Below are 21,487 nucleotides of genomic sequence, written 5' to 3' on the forward strand. Positions count from 1 at the left end.
ACATACAGTAACATGGAAGATTTGTTACAAATTAACCTTTAAAATGACAAGAACATATACCATATGAATTTGTATGTATGGCTATTAGAATTCAAATAATAGAGTTTTTCTTCTAATTAATGCGTATAATGTTTTAATATCTCCCACTAATATGAACTTTTACCTCAAGCTCAGCAGCCTGGTCACATGGTGCCATGTTACTTTTGGATTAAGATGGTGAGTAAACATTTTTCAACAAGTCACATGACCCGAGTTATTTGCAGGGGACCCCTTTTCAATATTCTCAAGAATTAGGCTTTTCACTCACTGTCCCTCATCTCCAGTCTCTGTATTCTCCTGGATACATCAGCAATTTAATAATAACAGTTAAAAAGGAAAATAAAGTAAACATTTTACATGATAAATATCCTGACAAAACGGTATTATTTTGCATTAGCAGTTGAACATTCTTGTGACTTAAATTTATTAGAGGAAGTTTATTGTTGCATATTTAATCAATAATGGTCTTAATATTGATGTTTTTTAGACTATTCTAAAGACAATATAGACAATGAGGACGTTTACATGTTAAAAGTTATATTTGCTTTCTTATTTTTTAGGCACAGTCTTTTTTTAAATGTAAAATTGGGCCAAGATGAATATTGAATAAAAGTTATCTTTGCTTTTTTATGTGTCTAGATATTTAATTAGAATATAACTGTAAAATATTATTTGATATTTTGTGTAGTCTACAATAAAATTACAAACACTTTGGTTCCACCTATAGGCAGACAGGAAGCATTGCAGTCTGTCACAGCTCAGAGATATACCAGTACAGAAAAAAAGATTTACACTTATACATTAGTCAATTTAGATCTGTATCAACATCTTAAAATCTATTTTAATGACATTTCTACTTCTACTTGCTGTGGCTCCACTTGAGGGACGGCGTATCTGGTCCCAGATCAGCCTATAGCTTCTCTAATGGAAACATAAAAGCTTTTCTCATTAATTTATGAATTCAGAGTTGCCAATAAGGCACAGTGAGATTGCAGCGTACAAAATTTTGTCCCCGAAATTGAACAAACTACCCCCTCCCCAGTCATCTCTCCTCACGCACATGGTCATACATGCCTCCCAGGCAAATGTGCTCTGATTTTAGTCGTGCCGGAGCAGTTCACAAGCTGAGCTCCAGCATAAACAGAAGGTCACCTGCTGCTCATACAAATAGGACACAGTGTGCATGACAAGCTGTTTTAACATTAATGCTTTAAAACTGTCTATTGTTATGTTACTAGTACAATTTTTTTAACTTCTATGAAGTTACTCTTTTTCAATTTATTAAGTAGGCTACTAGATATTCATCACATACAGTAACTGTTTATTGGAGATCTGCTGTTCAAATATTAACATTCACTTCAGACTTGGTATGTATTCCCAGTGCACTGAAAAATATGTTTTAGAAACCATTTTCATTCAGAAATTGCTAGAAAATTTCACAAATGATTACAAAGAAACAGCAACATGAAATTTTGATGTTAAAACACTGAAATAGTATTTTGTTGTTAAACATAATCCCACTAAACTCAACTCTACTTTTCTACTTAGACTGTAAACCATATAAATATTGTAATCTGATTGGGACACCTTTTCTCAGTCATCTCAATGATAAAGTGTCCCAATCAACCTGAATTCACCCCTATAATCCGATTCAAGTGTGAACATCTCCATGTGGATCATACCGGCTGTTGTAAAACTCCTTGCGCATCCAAAAATCTCACTGGATTATTACAATTAATGGCAAGAGGAATGTTTGGAAATGTAAACTGATATTTCCTACTGACACACTATGGCTTAAAACCATTTTTTGTCTAAAATATGAATGTTCCTACGACTTTTGCACAGTACTATACACACTTTTTTCTTAGATGCAATTAAACGATTTGACAGCACTACTAGTAAATTATAGTTGTTGAATATAACTATGTTTAAACATGTTTTGAAGGTCAAAGAATGCATTGCACAGTGATATAGCTCTAGCAACACAACAATGAATACTAGATTGTTTTAAGGACTATATATGTTAAAACGGCTTGCCATACACAGTGTAATCCACCCCGAGAACGTGTTGCGTTTTTGTTCTCGTAGAAACACATTTTAGATTGAGCTCTGTATTGTGAATGAAAGACCCTCCCTTGTTGCTGCGCCGCCTGTTTCTTCCAACGCCGTCATCTCAAGCGATCTGCCTCAATGAGAGCACCATCGATTCTGCATATCTTTTGGAAAGCCACTAGAATTGCTGGAGGTGAGATCTGATGCTGGTGGTGTGTCTGATTGTTCTGAAAGAACACGGACGTGGGGAAGCTTTGACACAATAGGAACACTGGAGTTATGAAGGCTCGACGGATGAGTGGCGCTGTCCGATCAGCACCAGTTCGCGCTCAATGACACCATTAAAAAAACCTGTCTAACACCCTCAAACCCGAGCCGGGGGTCAGGATATTGGGTTATTTGAAGGAAAACGCGTTCGCATCTGTCCTTAGAAGTCATTCAAGTGCACGAAGGGTGTTTGGATTCCCATTGTTGATCTGACGGTGGCATGGACACTTTGACGCGCACCTGGCACGATCGTAAACATATTTGAATTTTCCGAACATGGGTCCCAGCGGTATGATGACGATCCGTGGGCTGGAGATATGACTAGAGAGGGACGCGATGGCCCAAGGGGACGACAAGGATCGCATCGTGATCAACGTCGGAGGAATCAAGCACCAGACGTACCGCAGCACCCTGCGCACCTTGCCCGGCACTCGGCTTTCCTGGCTGGCGGACCCCGACGCGCCTAACAACTTCGATTATGATGCGAACATCGGAGAGTTTTTCTTTGACCGTCACCCGGGCGTTTTCGCACACATCCTTAACTATTACCGCACTGGCAAGCTGCATTGCCCGGCGGACGTGTGCGGACCCCTGTATGAGGAGGAGCTGGCGTTTTGGGGGATCGACGAGACGGATGTGGAACCGTGTTGTTGGATGACCTACCGGCAGCATCGAGAGGCGGAGGAGGCTTTGGACAGCTTCGCCGGGGGTGCTCTCGACCTCGGCCATGAAGACCCGGAGCCTGAGGGGGTCGTTGAGGCAGCCGAAGGGGATGAGGGTGTTGAGATGACCCGGAGACTGGCGCAAGGCGACTCGCCCGATAACAGGTCCGGGCGCTGGAGCAGGTGGCAGAAGAAGGCGTGGGCGCTCTTCGAAGACCCGTATTCCTCAAAATACGCACGGGTGAGTTCATTGAGAAGTGCTATTATATGCTTTCTGAAAAATATAAGCTGAAAACCAGCTGAAATCCCCCTTTAAAATCAGCCTACAGACCAGCAAACCAGCTTAAGCACATTTTGCAGACCATTGAGGGTCAAATGATCCTAATGAGCCCATCAGTGAGTCTTGAGTCTGATTGATCGTTTGTGAAATCAGTGATATGTCAACTGGGTCATTCCACAAAACGGGTCTTTGCCATTTAAAAAGGAGATTTTTGGTAAATAAATAAATGAGTAAACTAGTATATTATGCAAAGTCAATTTCTGCAAGATTTTAAACATTCAGTCAAAGGAAAATGTCTCTAGGTGTTAAAAAATTGTGTTGTGCCATCTCAAGCTAAATGCAATCATTTTTTAATAATTGTAAATAAAATATAATTAATTTTCCCCTATATATATATTGGGATTTGGCCAAAACACATCCTCACAGAGAAGGGAAGAGGAAAAGAAATTCATTAATTCATTAATTACATAAATGAAAATAAATGTAATGTACTGTATTATTAAAAAAAAAAAAAATTTGTAGTTGTGCAAAATCCATAGCAAAAGATGGTGTCAGTTTTTACAAGTCATTGTTTACTCGTCTCATATCGATCTTGAGATTCTCTTTTTGTGAAATGGCCCAATTCCCGAATTGTGGTGAGATACTGAGACTCTAGGTGATCACATCCCTTGAGCACATCCCGCATCTCTGGGTGACCTTGAAATAATACCCACCTTCTCTTTTGTGAGATAAAACCAGCCGTGAGATGGGACCATAAATTATGTCATGCATTACCATAGTTTCTGGTATATAATAACTCCGTTTGCTTGTGATTCTTTACCACAGTGCAGCTTAGTTTGGTTCCTCCGCCTGATGAAAGTTATCAAGCGTCTGTGATCTGCTGACTGACTTTGGGGTTGGAAATAAAGACTGCTCACATCCTTGCTTGTCTATACAGATCATGTTTTGTCACTAACGGCAGCCCGACTGTTTTGATGCGTGACAAGCAGCCACCTCACCCCTAGAGACAAATGTAAGCACAGACACGCATACACACAACCCCAAGGCACGCAAACACCAAAGATGCATGCACATAAAGTATTTAAGGGCACTTGTGCTGTAAAAGACACACTCCCCCTTGAGATTTGATGGCCATTTCATTAGCTCATTTCAAAAGTCAGCTCTTTGCCCTCACCACTGTCCCTTCACCGCTCTCAGCAGGAACCCTATAAGCTCTTAATCGGAGATGAGCGCCATCCCAGCATTTCCTCGAGTTTTGGCAGCCAGGTTAATATGGGTCAGCTCTACTGACTACTGACGGAGCAGGGCATGGACGTCCTCCAAGATCTAAGTGGGCAGACTGTGGAATGAACCTGGACGTAGAATAGTTTCGGGTATTTTGAATGCAGACAATGCTTTTTAAACAAGCAAAAGTGTAGGTCAGACTGGTTTTTTAGAAGGAAATGTATTATTCATTTGGCTCTGGGCCGCTCTGCCAGGAGCCAGGCTGTCCGACCCTGTCTGCCGAAGCGGAGAGCTGCTGGAGTTGAGGAAAAGTGCCCCGGCTCCTGGCAGCACCACTGAGAAACATGAACCATGCTGGCTCATAGCAAATCAAGCAGTAATGGGATGATGAATCTGCTTATGGAGATAGTCTGCTGCCAGGATCTATGATTTACACAACTGATCAAAACTTTGAAATAATTAATGCTTTTGAAATCAGCCTCTTCTCCAAAGCCTTCAGGATCATTACTCCAGTCTTCTGTGTCACATGATCCTTAAGAAAATGTACTGATATGCAGATCTGGTGCTTAATGCTCAATTATTAATAATGTTAATAACAGTTTTTGCTGCTTAATTTGTTTGTGGATTTTTTATATATATATATTTTTGAATTCTTTGACGAATGTAAATCATTTATTCGAAACATAAACCTTTTGTAACATTATAAATGCCTTTAATGCACTTTCAATTTAATGCATCCTTTCTGAATAAAATTATTTGAAATATTATTATAAATTTCTTTTTTAAACTGAATGAACCCATCCCAAACTTTTGAATGACATCACAGTTTCCACAAAAAAACAACAACTTTGATTTAAGGAGTGTTTCTTGAGCAGCAAATGAGCATATTATGAAGGGTCATGTGACACTGAAGACTGGAGTAATGACGCTGAAAATTCAGGAATAAATTACATTTTAAAGCATATTCAAATCGACAACAGTTCTTTTAAATTGTAATAATCTTTCACATTTATTACTGTATTAATGATCAAATAAATGCAGCCTTGGTGAGCATAAGAGACTTCTTTCAAAACCATACAAAATTCCAAGCCTTTGCACAGTGTAGATAATCTGCAAGAGTTACTGATGCATGATGGGAAAGTTGGGTTTCTGCATCAAATATGCATTTCTGTCAACGGTGCTGGAGTATTTTTACCACGTTTTCCAAATGCAGCGCCTCTCTGCGTCTCAAGTGGAGGCGGCTGGAGAGCACACAGCACGTTTCAGATGAATGAATTGGGATGTTGGAGTCATGGCTAGACTGCGTGTGCAGAGGTGGTGCGGTCAACCGTGCGAACTGCATTGCATGTGGTGTTTCCTCACTAGATTCTCTGGGGCAAGTCATGTCAATTGTATTGAGTTATTTTTAGGTCGTCTCCGTCAGGAAGAATATCTTAATTACATTACAACTCAGTTACGTGCTGTGATCACAGCTGACATCCTTCTTTATCTTTGTCTAAACTAAAAGCACAGAAGCCTGGGAAGGATGAAGCATGTTTTACATAAGAAAATGTTTAGACTTCTTAGAGTTAGAAATGGACAATCAAGGGCAAGTTTGCTTGATGTTTTGTTCATTTTTTAAATAAAATAAATGCTTCTTTTTTTAAAATAATGCTTATGCAGTTTTTTTAATTTATTTTTTATAAATGCATCTGACAAATATGCATTTATTTTATTTAAAAAAAACAACAATACCTCAAGCATTCTTGTCTTTGATTGTAGAAGCGTGGTTATGATGTGGTTAGCTGGCACCATTGCATTGTTTTATGAACTCTGTTGGCAGATATTGAGTCAGATCATTTTGTGAAAACACATGTTTTCTGTTTGTTTGTACTGAAACAGATAGATGAAATGCTACTTGTGAAAACTGTTGCAAACCTGGTGTTGGACCTCTCTTAAAATGGGAGCATGTCTATGTTCCCACAGCCCTAACCCTAACCCTAACCCTAACATACCTAAACCTACCCCTCACAGGAGGGAGACTTGTCTGGGATGTTATTGGGCTATCCCTATACCAGCACAAGCACTAAAACCTACCCTTCATAGGGGACATAGTTAAATGAGAGAACATAGGACTGTGGGAACATATTGTTGTGGGAACATAGGGCTGTGGGAACATAGGGCCTAATTTGCAAAATTTTCAGTAAAAAAAAAATTCTTAGAAATGTGGGAACATAGGGCCGTGGGAACATAGGACTGTGGGAACATAGGGCTGACCCCCTTAAGGGGTGATGATGCTACAGAACCGTACCTCAATGCGGGATCAGGTGAAAGGTAGATTCTGTCTTAGTTGCATGTTTTTTTTTAAAATATAATAGGAAATAGGATCATTTTGTTTTCAGAAGTTTGTTAATTTGTACTTTGCCTTACAAACAACAGATGCCACTCTGGGTCATATTTATATGATATATATATATATATATATATATATATATATATATATATACAGACCCTTTCCAAAAAATTTGAATATCATGGAAAAGTTTATTTATTTCCATAATTCCATTCAAAACGTTAAACTTCCATAGATTATAGATTCAGGGCCCACAACTTAAACGATTTCAAGTATTTAGTTGTTTATTTGTACATAATTTGGGCTTCCAGCTCATAAAACCCACGAAAACAGGATTTCAAAAATTTTGAATATTACATGAAATCACACGGTAATTACACAGTGATACCATGGTCATTGAACCAGGTTTTGGTTCTTTTGGCAGTGTGGGCAGGTGCAAATCCTGCTGGAAAATGAAGGAAGCATGAAGTGCTCTGAAAATGTCCTGGTAGACGGCTGCGTTGAGTGGACAGCACAGTGGACCAACACCAGCCGATGACCAACACAGACTGTGGAAACTTCACACTGGACTTCAAGCATCTTGGATTGTGTGCCTCTCCGTTCTTCCTCCAGACTCTGGGACCTTGGTTTCCAAATGAGATGCAAAATTGACTCTCATCAGAAAAGAGGACTTTGGTCCACTGTGCTTTATTAAATCCAGAGTCAACGCAGCCGTCTACCAGGACATTTTCAGAGCACTTCATGCTTCCTTCATTTTCCAGCAGGATTTACACCTGCCCACACTGCCAAAATAACCCAAACCTGGTTAAGTGACCATGGTATCACTGTGTAATTACTGTGTGATTTCATGTAATATTCAAATTTTTTGAAATCCTGTTTTTGTGGGTTTTATGAGCTGGAAGCCCAAATTATGTACAAATAAACAACTAAATACTTGAAATCGTTTAAGTTGTGGGCCCTGAATCTATAATCTATGGAAGTTTAACGTTTTGAATGGAATTATGGAAATAAATAAACTTTTCCATGATATTCAAATTTTTTGGAAAGGGTCTGTATATATATATATATATTTTTTTTTTATATATATATATATATATATTTTTTATATATATATCCTACTCAGACAGTATTTCAGATTCAGCAAGAGTCTTAAGGCTATGTTTATGCAACTGGCCCCTGGACATGTTTTTCTGAGACTTAAGGGAAAGTAAGTTCTTGCCCAGGTCAAAATAATATTTTATTTTGCAACATGAGTCTAAAGCCCAGTCATTGTCTATACCCCATGTTTAGAACCCAAGACTCTTTCGTGAAGTGGAATACTGTATAAGTGCCAACTGTACGGAGTACTTTGCAGTAAATACGAGCGAGCGAACAGGAAGTGAACAGACGAGGCTTATTTGGTTCAGGCTCTGTCCGTAATATAGACTTATCCAGACTCATCCTCACAGTAATGATCAAGCCACGAGTCACTCATTCATTAGTCTGCGTGGTTGGGGTGTGTGTGAGTGTGTTTAATGAGAACTTCTCATATCTCAGCTGTATTAGCATCACAGCAACACATCGGTTCATACACACATGCACTCACAGAGTGAATCAGCGCCGGGCCGCCCACCGACTAATTCAGTTACCAGCACTTTAAGTGAGTTTCAACATTCCCAGTTCTGCAGCTCGCACGTTTTTTCATTGGCTGAAAAATGAAAATGGGCTCTTAAGCTCATACTAAATGACTGCAAATGACGACGCTTTGGAGCGACCATCAATATGACTTCAGTCAACGTCCCTGTGGATGTGTTAAAGATTCACTGAATGATAGAGTGACTCTGAAGCTCTGTTAAAGGGATAGTTCACCCAAATTTTTTTTATCTGTCATCATTTACTCACCCTCATGTTGTTCCAAAACCCGTAAGACTTTTGTTCATCTTTGGAGCTCAAATTTAGATATTTTTAATAAAATAAAAGCAGCATATAACTTGCGCACATTTAATCATATTATAGCTGATGTTTTACCAGTATTTTGTGGAGGGAAGAAACATAAAATGGACTGTTACCTCAAGTCATCAATGTGTGATGAGAGGGCAGAGGGGGAGAAGCGGATCATGTTGTGTCCCCCGAGATCAAGAGGATCAAGCTGTTCTTGTGCTTATCTTGATCAATGGGAGAGTGAGGATAAAACGTTCTCATGGATCAGACCTTTGCCCTCTGGGATTTGCAAGGTCGTGTGAATGTGCTTTCGCCCTCAGTTTGAGGAGAGCAAAAGTGATTCAGCAATTAAATGAGAGGTTTTTTTATACAAATATTTGGGATGATATATGTCACATTTGTTTATTTTACAAAAAAATATGTAATCCATGTCTTACCTTGATGAATTATTAAAGGGGTGGTTGATTATGATTTCACTTTTCTAACTTTAGTTAGTGTGTAATGTTGCTGTTTGAGCATAAACAACATCTGCAAAGTTACAATGCTCAAAGTAAAAAGCAAAGAGAGATATTTTCTTTAAAATAAATCGCTTTTTAAGAACTACAACAAACGGCTGGTAGGACTACACAACATTCCTCCCGGGTTAGTGACATCACTAACCCTAAAATTTACATAAACCCCGCCCCCAGGACACGATTTATAGATTATCATGACAGAATATGCTAATCAATGACTAGAAGATAACTACACATAAGCTACATAAATTCATCAACTAACAATTCAGAAACGTCCTGTTGCTTCTATATGTTGTCACTTCTTCTTGAGTCTCTCTATCTTTGTCTGAGTCCAGTTTGAACATAAAAGGCTAAAAGTTTTTGAAATTTTCAGTGCGTATCTGTGTGAGGTAAAAGGACACAAGCTCTTGAAGCTCCGCCCCCTGTGCTGAGAGCAGCAGCTCATTTGCATTTAAAGGGACACACACAAAATGAGGCGTTTTTGCTCACCCTCAAAAAGTGACAATTTTAACATGCTATATAAAAATATCTGTAGGGTATTTTGAGCTAAAACTTCACATACACACTCTGGGGACATCAGAGACTTATTTTACATCTTGTGAAAAGGGCATTATACCTCCCCTTTAACTGATTTTTACGGCCCCAGTCCATTCACTGACCGTATCATACATATTGCATACAAAACTGGAAAGCCCAAGTTCCAGGTGCTCATCTGGCACTCATCTATAAGATGATAAGTGTTCACTTTTGAGCAAATAAAAGGCATTGAATGCACAGATAGGTGTGTAAAATTGGACGTGCATCAATGGAGAAATATGCTTTTTGCTCCATTTCCTCCATTTCTATAACTCAACATCCTTTTCTACAGGTCAAATTGATCTGATCTGGCTGGCGAAAAGCCCTTATGTATATGCGTTTTTGTGTATATGTGCTCGTAGGCTTCCTCAGACAAAACGTTTCTCCTCCCCACAAACACAGGAAATGAAGCACATCTAGGGAATAGTGTCTGTTAGACTAAGCACTGGCTGACCCAGTTATAGACTGCCTGTGGAAGAAGAATTTGTGTGATAGAATGAACCAAAGAACTGAAAGGTGTTGCCAGCCGCCAAAACCAGAGGCAGATCAGGGCACAGAAGGTGTATTTATGCTTTGAAACTTCATGAAAACATGGTATATGAGCAATTGTTATTTGATACTAGCAGCTTGCATGTTGTAAATGCATATACTTGTAGCATAAATTTAAAATAGTTTGTAATTAATTTCAGTTATGATCCTTTACTAAATGATGCAATGAAATTTGGTCATGAGTTAGCGCATGAGTCCAATTGTTTGTAATCGATTGAGTGAATAATTTACAAAAATGCTACTTTAACCCCAGAATCTAATGGTAGATTCTTAAAATTGAAAATCGGACAAGAATTGTATAGTTTTGGTCAGAAATGAGCATGTAATGCATTTGGTAGTGCTGTTTACTAAGGCATTGTTCATATTTGGAGTTAGTGATTTTAACAAGCTCTTAACTATAAGCATTAAACTTTGGCTTGTGACTTGTACTGTTTGTGCAAATGGCATGAATAATTCCTAAAATCATGCAGATTATTAAGGTGAATAATGCTATTACTCCTCTAAGTGATCTGATTCACGATTCTAGCCTGGTAGAAGATAAAATGGGTGAGAAAATCCCATCCATTAAAGGTGCATTAAGCGATTTCTGAGAATCATTGTTGAACACTGTTGATATTTGAAATCAACCCTAACAAACACACCCCTCCCTTAATTGCACCACCCCCAAAATGCACGAACACGCAATGCAAGAGTGGATGAGTGCAGTGCTGGAAATCCTAAAGCTCTTGCCTGATCACAATCCTTATTTTTTTCCATTGATATTCCTCTGACCTTTTCTCTTTTGTAATGTCTCTCAGCCATCTCTCTTTCAGCAATCTTTCTTTAAATCTCCCTCTTGATCATTCTCTCTCCTCCCCCATCATGAGTGGACACGCCTCCTACTGCTAATTGGCTAGTTTGTTGTGGTGCTCAGACCAATCCACTTTCAACAGCGTTTCTCAGAAATCACTTACTGCACCTTTAAAGGGGGGCAACAGAAACTTGGTAAGCAACCAATCAAAATACCCTAGCATTGTGGTAGTGACTTTTGCACTGGCAAGTACCAATCAACCAACACATTTTTTTTTTTTCAGAAAATATAGTAGTAGGGATTATGATGAATTCAATTCCAAGAATACACTGAATTCTTATTTGTTGCATGAATGCATTATTCCACCCCTATTATATGCTGATGGATGATTTGTCATTGAGATTCATAGTCTTAACTATTTTATTTCAGCAAAGTAATCAATATACATAATGGCTGGTGCCTTTCGCAGTTGCCAGAAGATCCCACGCTAGGGAAAACATGGCCAACTAGCACTTATGTAATTCCACCATTCCGCCAGTATTCCGTCATCCTGTGGTGGGGCTCCCCTAGTGAAATCCAGTTCCATCTGTCCATGCTTGTTGTTCTCTCTTACAGTAAGCTGCAGTGTTAATGGTGAAGCTTCCCCCATTCTCTTTCAAAACACTCGAGGGACCATCTCACCAAATCTGTGTGGTAACCTTGCCAGAGGCTGACCAGAAATCCCTGGTGAGGGGATCTATGGCTAAATTTATCCCAGAGTGATGGAGGGCAGCTATGTCGGTGCCTTTCTGTCATTCTATGCTGTCCTTGAGAGCGCACAATGACCTTGAGTTTCAGCACTGTACTTCTATTAAGCCTGAGTTGATGTGGCACTTCTCAGTAACACGTTGAGAAACTCAAGATGTGACATTATCCAAGTGCACTTCCTCTAAATTCTGCTGAAATGGGCGTTTATGAGCAATTAGTGTTTTCATGGTGTTGTAATTGGATTTATTTTGGGGAAGTTGGGAAAACCTATTTATAGCACACATAAGCTGTTACAGCTGTTTTTTTGAGGAATTCACTGAACAAGCATTTAAGGAATTCTATCACTTACTCACCCTAGCATTGGTCCTGCATAACCCTTTTCTTTGGTGGAACACAAAAGGAGGATTTTGAAGTATTGTATTGATCGCTCTTTGCTCCATGCAGTTACAATGAATAGGGAATGAGGTTTAAAGCACCATACAAATATCAAAGTATCAAGTATTCTATTAAAGCTATCAGAATAGACATTAGACAACAGACCAGTTCATTCCTCCAAAATTTCCCCTGTGGTGTTCCACGGATGAAAGAGTCATACAGGTTTGGAACGACATTAGGATGATTAAATATTGAAAGAATTGTCATTTTTGGATAAACTATTTCTTTAAGGTCTTACATAATCTCTCTCTCTTTTTTTTCTCTCACAGTGGGTAGCATTTGCATCTTTGTTCTTCATTTTGGTATCCATTACCACATTCTGTTTGGAGACTCATGAGGCCTTCAACCCCATCGTCAACCAGACATATATCTATATGGACGGCAATGAAACTCGGGAGCATGTCATCACTGAGACGAAGACCATGGTGCAGTTAACCTACGTTGAGGGTGTCTGCGTTGTGTGGTTCACTTTTGAGTTTCTGATCCGAGTGACTACCTGTCCTGACAAATTAAAGTTTGTCAGAAACACCCTCAACATCATTGACTTTGTGGCCATCCTCCCCTTCTACCTGGAGGTGGGGCTGAGCGGACTCCCCTCCAAAGCAGCGAAAGACGTGTTGGGTTTCCTCCGTGTGGTGCGATTCGTTCGAATTCTGCGTATCTTCAAGTTGACACGACACTTTGTGGGTTTGCGAGTACTAGGGCACACACTCCGTGCCAGTACCAATGAATTTATCCTCCTCATCATTTTTCTGGCACTCGGAGTCTTGATCTTTGCTACTATGATCTACTATGCTGAACGTATCGGACGAAACCCCAATGATCCCAGCGCTAGTAACGACACACACTTCAAGAACATCCCCATTGGCTTCTGGTGGGCTGTGGTAACAATGACAACCCTCGGCTATGGCGACATGTACCCTCAGACGACGTCTGGTATGCTGGTGGGCGCACTGTGCGCCCTTTCAGGTGTGCTGACGATTGCCATGCCTGTCCCTGTAATTGTCAACAACTTCGGCATGTACTACTCCCTAGCCATGGCGAAACAAAAACTACCAAAGAAAAAAAATAAGCATATCCCGCGGGCACCTCAACTGGGGTCTCCTAACTACTGCAAGTCAGCCATTAACTCCCCACGACCCAGCACGCACAGCGAAGCATGCCCCCTGGCACAGGAAGAGGTTTCCGAGATCAGATACCAAGGTAGGAACTAATGTTTTAGAATCTGTTTGTTAACCTTAAAGGAGTCATAACATAAATTAGTTTTCCCAGAGCGTCACTGATTTGGTTTTTACCATAATATAACCTATTTCTGGCCCTTATCCTGCTACCGTACCTTTAAAGGCCGGGACACACCACGCCGATGGTCGGATGTCTGCAATGTCGGGCCATTGTAGTGTCGGTTGGCTTAGTTTTTCCGGTGTGTTGGCTCTAGTCAGACGCTGTCTGGGTTTTTTGGGCCGATTCAGTATGTTGAATTGGCGTCGGGGCGTTGGTGAGAGAGATAACTCTGATTGGCTGTTCAGCTTAGAGTCAGTGCTTGAGAATAAAAGCAAAAGTGATGAAAGCAAGCTAAGAAGTCAAGACGGTAAAGACAGATGTCTGTTATAATTTTACGTCATCTTAACTGAGCATTCGAATGCACTAATATTGTCATAATAACATAAGAAGATCGGATTGAAGGAAGTGATCAGCGTGATTGATATTCAAAATGGTAAGCAAGCGCTGCTTTGTTTACGGTTTGTATTCGGTTTCCCTTTTTTGAATGACGAAAATAGACTATTGATACCTGCTGAAATAGACAGATATTTAGTTACACGCAGGTGCAGAACGCACATGCTAGCTGGCAGTCGCCTTTAGTCTAATTGGTGTGTTCAAGCGCAGCTTTTTGGTCAAGGCGCAGCCGACAATAGACGACAACATAGTTCGGTTTGGTGTGTCCCGGTCTTAAGACTTACAAACAATCCCTTTAGCACTTCCTTGTTCCTTAGCCACAAGTTACTTTGCTGAACTCGGATGAGTTAATGTAGGTGGTCATGTTTTTGCGAAGCGTTTTTGCAGTTTAGTTTCAATAGATGGACTTTTTGGACAAGGAGACAAAGTGTTTTAGTTCAGTTCTATGTTTACTGAGACTGAATTGCAATTGAGTTGGATGCATCTGAATAATGCTTCTACTGTTAGGTTTGATTTTAAACAAGAAACATGTGATCAAGATTTATTCTTGTTTGTTTACACTGACATGAAAGGGCATGGTATCTATTAAGGATGCAAAGGGGAAAGGGTTTGTGAATGACGCTAAATTGTTTGAAAAATGACTTTTGCTGCAATGCACTTTGATGAAGACATCCATTGACTAAAGAGAATTTCAGAGAGACAAGTCCAGGTCTACTTTCGGGCATCCAGATTGATGTATTCCTAATTGGGAAACCGTCTAATGCAGAAATACAACAGAAGTCAAATTTCTTACACCTACGCCAGGGGTATTTATTTCTGCTCCTAGTTAAGGTTCAACCCTGCTCCAACAATGTTCAAATAATACTGAAAATTATTAGCTGGTTCAAGTGTGTTTGATTAAGGTTGGAGCTAAACTCAAAAGGGGAATGGGTCTCCAGGAGCAGGGTTGATTACCTCTGATCTAGGTCATGATATTGCAGAAAAATATGGTTTCCTAGTGTTTGTAAATGAAAGATCAAATCCATTTGACTAGGTATAAAATCATGCATGGTAGAAAAAGCATCAGTCTTTCTCGCAGAAATGTCATTTAAATATCATCAGGTCTGAACTTTGTGAGTGGTTTGGCTTTCAGGATGTATCGGCGTGTTGATAGCGTGAAATAAATCCTGCATGTCACCTTGCATCAATCTGTAATGAGTCATCTCTCTTTGCCTGTGACTGGAGATTTTAAAGTGAACGGGGAACCATCTAAAGCTGCCCTGGCCAATGAGGATTGTCCTCACATCGACCAGGCGGTGTCGCCAGAGGAAGTCTTCAGCCCCGTGGACCGTGAGAGACCCTGCTTCCTGCTCACTTCCGGAGGAGAACGAGCCAATCACACGGGGGGGAGAGTCAGGAAGGGTACGTAACCAGCCAATCACTGCTACCAGTCAGAGCACTGCCAGTGCTGTGTCTTAAAGTGGAGCAGCTGTCAATCAAAGATGCTCTTTCGGTGCAAATCGACCGACTGTCACTCAGCCTTCTTTCTCGCAGTCTGATAGCTCCTCAGGTCTGCCGTTACCCCAAGGTTGACAGGAAAAGCTGCGATAGAAATAACATATCCAAGTGAGCCGTCAACGGGCCTCTTTATTTTTAGCACAGTCAGAACAAGATCTTTGAGAAGAACATGCAGTGGCAGTTTTTCTTAATGTGTTCATGCGAATGCAGTATGCTTCATTTATTTATTTCAGGCAGATCCAGGGGACTGTTATGTAAGGGTCCAATTTTAAATGAAAAAGTAAATGATGGGGGAAAAAAAGATGGTTTTACACAGTAAATGAAATAAGCTTCAGTATATTGCCTAGCGGTGTGCTTGTTTGCATGCAGATTCACAATGGCGGGTGGTCCTGGTGATGGTGAATCTCACAAGAGATGAAGCATGGGATATGGGGCATGTGGTCACATGACAAGAACTCAGCCAGTCAGAAGCTCTCGATCGTAATTTAGAACAATGACAGCAAACAGGTGCCATTAGCAAGTCCATGCTACCCTACTGAAAAGACCAGCTCTCCAGCATAAATTCCCATGCTCATCCAGGCTGGTTAGGTGCTGGATGATTGAGGAAGACTTGCTGGGTAGGCTAGTTAAGAAGTTTTGTTGGGACTAGTATGCGTAATACAAACAACAATACTGGTCTTTTCAACAGGGTGGTCAAGATAAGACTTGGCCAGGGCTATTAAGAATCAAACTCTTTCCTTAACTCTTATAATGTAGGTAAGACCTTGAGCAATACTTTAGGATAAGAAAGAATTAAGATACAAATGAAATACTTCTGTTAGCCCTGTAGTTTGCCCCATATTTAACAGAACTAGCATTATCTTGTAACAGACAGTTACCAAGTATACAAGTATGGTTGTCGCTTGTCGGGCTGACGAGTCTGGCTGAGTTCTTTGATGTCTCTCTGAACCTGTGTTGTGCTGTAAAGCACTGTGAAACCACTCCATGCATGCAGTAGACAGTTTGAAGCATAGAACGCATGGAGGATGATGCAGTTGACTTGGCAACGAGTCAACGTCAACTGGCTAATCATGAACATGAGTACATGACAGGGCAACACTAACCAAATCTAATCTGTGCAAACACCACACACTGTACACACACCTCAGCTTATCTGTCCAATTACCATATTTATTCACAAGCAAGCCTTGGAGGAGAGTCTTTGTCTGAAGTTGAAGGCTGCTCTGAGGTTTTACTGAAAGCCCTTTTTCTCTTCAAATGAAGGTTATGAAAAGCCATGGAGCCACAGCAGCATGTCTGGAGGCGTGGCCTCAGTGTCGGCCCTGCCCTGCAGCCCGTCCTGTCTCATGCAGCAGGTCCACTCTCCCATCCCATCCATCCTGTAGCATGGACAACAAAACTAACCAATCAGAGGCCCTCGCTCCGCAGTGCTGCGCTGGGACGCCTGCTCACACTGTGTACCATCCATCCGTCTCTCATTAAACTCTCCTTCATTTCAATCTTCTCTTCTCTTCTCTTCTCTTCTCTTCTCTTCTCTTCTCTTCTCTTCTCTTCTCTTCTCTTCTCTTCTCTTCTTTCCTAATTCTCAACCCTTCTCTTTTCTTCTCTTTCCTAATTCTCAAACCTTCTCTTTTCTCTTCCCCCTCTGCTCTTATCCCTAATCTTCACCAACCTCTTTGCTTCTGTTTCTGCTTCTCCTCCCTTCTTTTATGTTTTCTTATTCCCCTCCCCATTTTACTTAATTTGAAACTTCTCCTCTCTTTCCTTTTGATTCCTTCCCCACTTCCTCTTCCACTCCTTATTCCCTTCTCCTTCCTCTTTTGCTCTTCTCCTTTATCTTCTTCTTAATTACCTCTCCTTCCTCCACCTCTATATTCTCCTTTCTCCTATGTAATCTTTTGTTTTCCTTCTTTCACAATTTTCCTTCCTCTTCCTCTTCCTCCCCCTTTTCCTCTTTCCCTGCCCTTCCCTTTATCTTCTTAGTTGCCTCTCCTTCCCCCTTCTCTTTCTTCTCTCTTATCTACACTATTTTTTTCTGGTTTTCCTCCTTCTTCCACTATTCTCCTTCCTCTTCCTCCCCCTTTTCCTCATCCCTTCTCTTGTCGGTTCTTTCCTCTTTCTCTATCTTTAACTCTTCCTCTGCCCTTCTCCTTCCTTTTCTCTTCCTCTTCTTTTTCTCTTCTCTTCTCTTCTCTTCTCTTCTCTTCTCTTCTCTTCTCTTCTCTTCTCTTCTCTTCTCTTCTCTTCTTCTATGCAGTCTCTTCTCTTCTTCTATGCAGTGGTGCCATCTACATTCCCTTCTCTTTGCAGTCTCATTTCTTTCCTCACTTTCAAATTTCTACACTTTCATTCTTCCTTATCTCTCCTTCATTGCTCCTTTTTCCTAAACCCTGAGTGTTTTAAGCTGTGGTTTTCATTAGGTGCTTATGGACACCATTTAAAAGGAAAACAAATGAGACAATGGCTATTTCATATATAAGATAAACTTAGTTTGAAGAAACACCAAACAATCATGATTCTGCACACATCACCAAACATAGAAAGTTGACTGGAAAAACCTCATTTGCATTTGCATGCCTTGCATGGGAAACTATCTGAGAAAACAATGTAAGCTTTTTGAAAATATGTAAGAAAAAAAAAGTTTTTTCACCCAGAGCTTCTTTAAACATATCTGATGCAGAGTATGATATCATTTATGATGACATACAATATATGTAGCAACTGTTATTTCTTTTCCTGACATTTTTTTTTTTGCCTTTCCCCAAACTATGATCGCTTGTGGTGTTTTTAAACACCCTGTATCTGTTAGTAGCAGCAATCGAGTTGACCATCTGACTTTTTGACAAATGTATTAAGATGCAAATAGTGAAAAAAAATGCACTTTAACTTTTTTTTTTCTCAACCAGAACAGGCAAATTTAAATAGCAGAATTTCAATTACAATACCAGCTATTATATAAAGAAGCTTTATTTTCACAAAACCCATATTTTTCATAAACTCAGCTTCAAATGTGATTAATCTGGAGTAAATACATGTGTATATCACATTTGTAAACATTTAACACTGTAGCAAATCACACGCAATCACAGAAAATATACAATATAGATGTATCGTGCAGTCAACAGAAAAAAAAGCGTCTTTTAAAAAGAAAATAATCAATGTACTTTTGGGATTACTTGGGGAGAGGTAAATGCATGGACTTTTATGCAAAACTACATATGCGAATGACAAAACTGTAAATATGAACCTTGCATGAAATAAATTTTGTATCCAATCTGTATATAGACTCTGGTTTTCTTTGACAGAACATGCATACATAACTCCCCGGTTGCTTGGCAATAAGCTGTGCCTGTATTGTAATGTCTCTTTGATCTTTCACCCCGTCTTTATCACCAAGCTGTTTTTCCGTCAGCTATTTTTGGACTTTACAGTCCGTATTTAAAAAAAAAAAAATGTTGCAATCATGCACCAGTGTTACTAGCTCATGATTCAGTCCTGTTAAAAGGACGCACAAGCACACTTGGATCGTGAAAGGTGGGAAAGGTCAAAGAGAAAGTGTGTGACCTCCTGCTAAAGCAGGGGATTGAAACAGGAGAGCCGAGGCAGGACTAGCGGTGACCGTGCCCTGTTTCGCACACCGGTAGCATGCCACAAGTCATTAACCAAGCATGTCACACCATCCCACTGCGTACAAACCCAAACACAGCATGACCTGAGTTGTTCATATTAAAGGAATAGTTCACCTAAAATGATTTTTTTTGGATTATTTACTCATCCCAAGCCATTATGACTTTCTTTCCTCAGCCGAAGAGAAATTAAGGTTTTGGAGGAAAACATTCCAGTATTTTTTTTCCATCTAATGGAAGTGAATGGTGCCCAATGTAGACCATTTTTGATGGTCCAAAAATCCATATTTAGGCAAATTCAAAGGGCTCCAAGGGTCTTCTCTCGCAAACCGATCAGTCATTTTCGCACAAAAAAAAAAAAGTTTTAACTGCAAACGCTCATCTTGATCCAGCTCATAGAGTGTAAAAAAAAGATGGACGACACATCTCCGCTTCCTTACACTGTAGAAAAATGAAGCCAAAATATTCCAGAAATGATGTCATTTAGAGCCCAGGTCTGCACAGTAGTGATCTTGAGGTGGAACCGCGGTATCAAAAAGTGAAAGTGAAGGCCAAGTACGGTAACCCATACTCAGAATATGTCCTCTGCATTTAACCCCTCCAAGTTAGTGCACACACATTAGGAGTAACGAGTAGTGAACACACACACCCGGAGCAGTGGGAAGCCATTTTTGCTGTGGCACCCGGGGAGCAATTGGGGGTTTGGTGCCTTACTCATTTTCTGCCGGTATTGAGAATTGAACCCACAACCAGTCTGACTCTCAAACCATTAGGCCACGACTGCCCCTCAAAGTCAAACAACTAACTAAAACCAAACGCACTGGAAAAACAAACACTTTGGTTTATGACCTATACTGCAGCCAGCCACCAGGGGGCGATGTTTTGGCTCCACTTTTCAGGTTGTGTGCGGCACACTTGGTCCAACCAAAGCTCTTTGAAGGCAAGCCGGAAACTTTAGCCGGAAAAAACGTAATGCCTGCTAACGCTGCGGTATGAAAGCAAGGAGACGAGGCGTTTATTTAATGGATGTCAATGGAGGTGAGGCTTCACTACGCTGAATAAACCGCGTTTGTGAGGAAATAGCTTATGATTTGATGAATCAACAGCCCATCGGCTAATCTTCAACTGTATCTTCGTTTACGGCACTTCTCATTCATTTCTATGGTATCCACAAACAGTGATTGACTCTCGCACAACTCTGAACGAAATTCAATGACATCAAGGCTGCAATGTGATTGGTTATCAAGGTTAGCGTTGCGCTTTCTTCAATGGTAGTCACGGACCCTCGTATCTCCCAATAATTAGACCATCTCTGATCCATCTCTTCGAAGCGCATTCATGAGACAGTTCATGTTCTCATGCGACGCATGAACGTTGAGTAGGTCATGTGTGACGTAGGCGATAAGATATTGTTTACACATGTGGAGAAGTGTGAAGAACAAATGGCCGTTGCCGTATATTAGTATTTGTCTCAGTATGTGTGTATCATTGATGTAAACTCTTCTTGTAAACAATGGGGCGGTTCTTGCCGCCTACATCATGCGTAACCTTTCCAACGTGCAAGAGGTCGTGAACTCAACCGTCTCATGAACGTGCTTCGCAGAGCTGGACCAAGGCAAAAAATGTGTAGATAAAAGAATATAACTTGATTATTTTGTTAGAGAAGACCCTTATTTGTCGGCTGGGGTCATGTGGAGAACTTTTAAGCTGCCAAAACGTCAAATATGGTCTACGCTGGGCACCATTCAGCTGCATTATCAGATGGAGAAAAATCCTGGAATGTTTTCCTCCAAAACCTTCATTTCTCTTCGGCTGCGGAAAGAAAGTCATTCACATCTTGGATGGCACTGGGGTGATAAAATAATCAGGAAATTTTCATTTTTTGGGTGAACTGTTCCTTTAACAATAAACTGTAGACTTACACTGGATCTGAATGAATGCAGTTTGGAGCATGGGAGAGCGCATGGTAAAAGCCCAAGTTTACCATGAGCCTGTAAAGGAGGTCATAGCCACCCGCTTGACGAGTGTCGCTCTGTTTGCTTGCACGGTTCGAGGGACAACAATCCCGCCAGCCTTCTCCATCCGCCCCACCCCCCTCCCCCATGTTTCTGTGCCGTCCGTTTGGTGTATTAATATGATTTTCCTTGTTGTTTGTTGTTGTTGTTTTCTCTTCGTGTTTTTTTAGAGACCCGGCGTGCCAACCGAAGCAGACAACCAACCGAGTCAGTGTGTGTAATGAACCATGGTGTACCAACCACTATGTGTGTCAACCATAAAGCCACATCCCCCACCTGATAGTACA

General features: G+C 40.5%; 1 protein-coding gene across 2 annotated transcripts; it reads left to right on the forward strand.

Annotated features, from left to right (window-relative positions):
• Positions 1–1,972: 1,972 nt before the first annotated feature.
• kcnc1b (potassium voltage-gated channel, Shaw-related subfamily, member 1b) lies at positions 1,973–21,480 on the forward strand (the record flags this gene model as incomplete). 2 transcript variants are annotated; one of them, XM_084397196.1, is made up of 4 exons in its annotated part: positions 1,973–3,261; positions 12,658–13,591; positions 15,287–15,463; positions 21,371–21,480. In XM_084397196.1, the coding sequence occupies exons 1-4, from the start codon at positions 2,695–2,697 to the stop codon at positions 21,478–21,480; spliced, it is 1,788 nt and encodes a 595-aa protein (XP_084253322.1). In that variant the 5' UTR covers positions 1,973–2,694. The 2 variants fall into 2 exon arrangements, with proteins under 2 accessions (XP_084253322.1, XP_084253321.1); XM_084397195.1 differs by lacking the exon at positions 21,371–21,480 and adding an exon at positions 16,823–19,335.
• Between the last annotated feature and the right edge of the window lie 7 nt (positions 21,481–21,487).

Source organism: Rutilus rutilus, assembly GCF_951802725.1.
Source record: "Rutilus rutilus genome assembly, chromosome: 23".
Classification (NCBI taxonomy): domain Eukaryota; kingdom Metazoa; phylum Chordata; class Actinopteri; order Cypriniformes; family Leuciscidae; genus Rutilus; species Rutilus rutilus.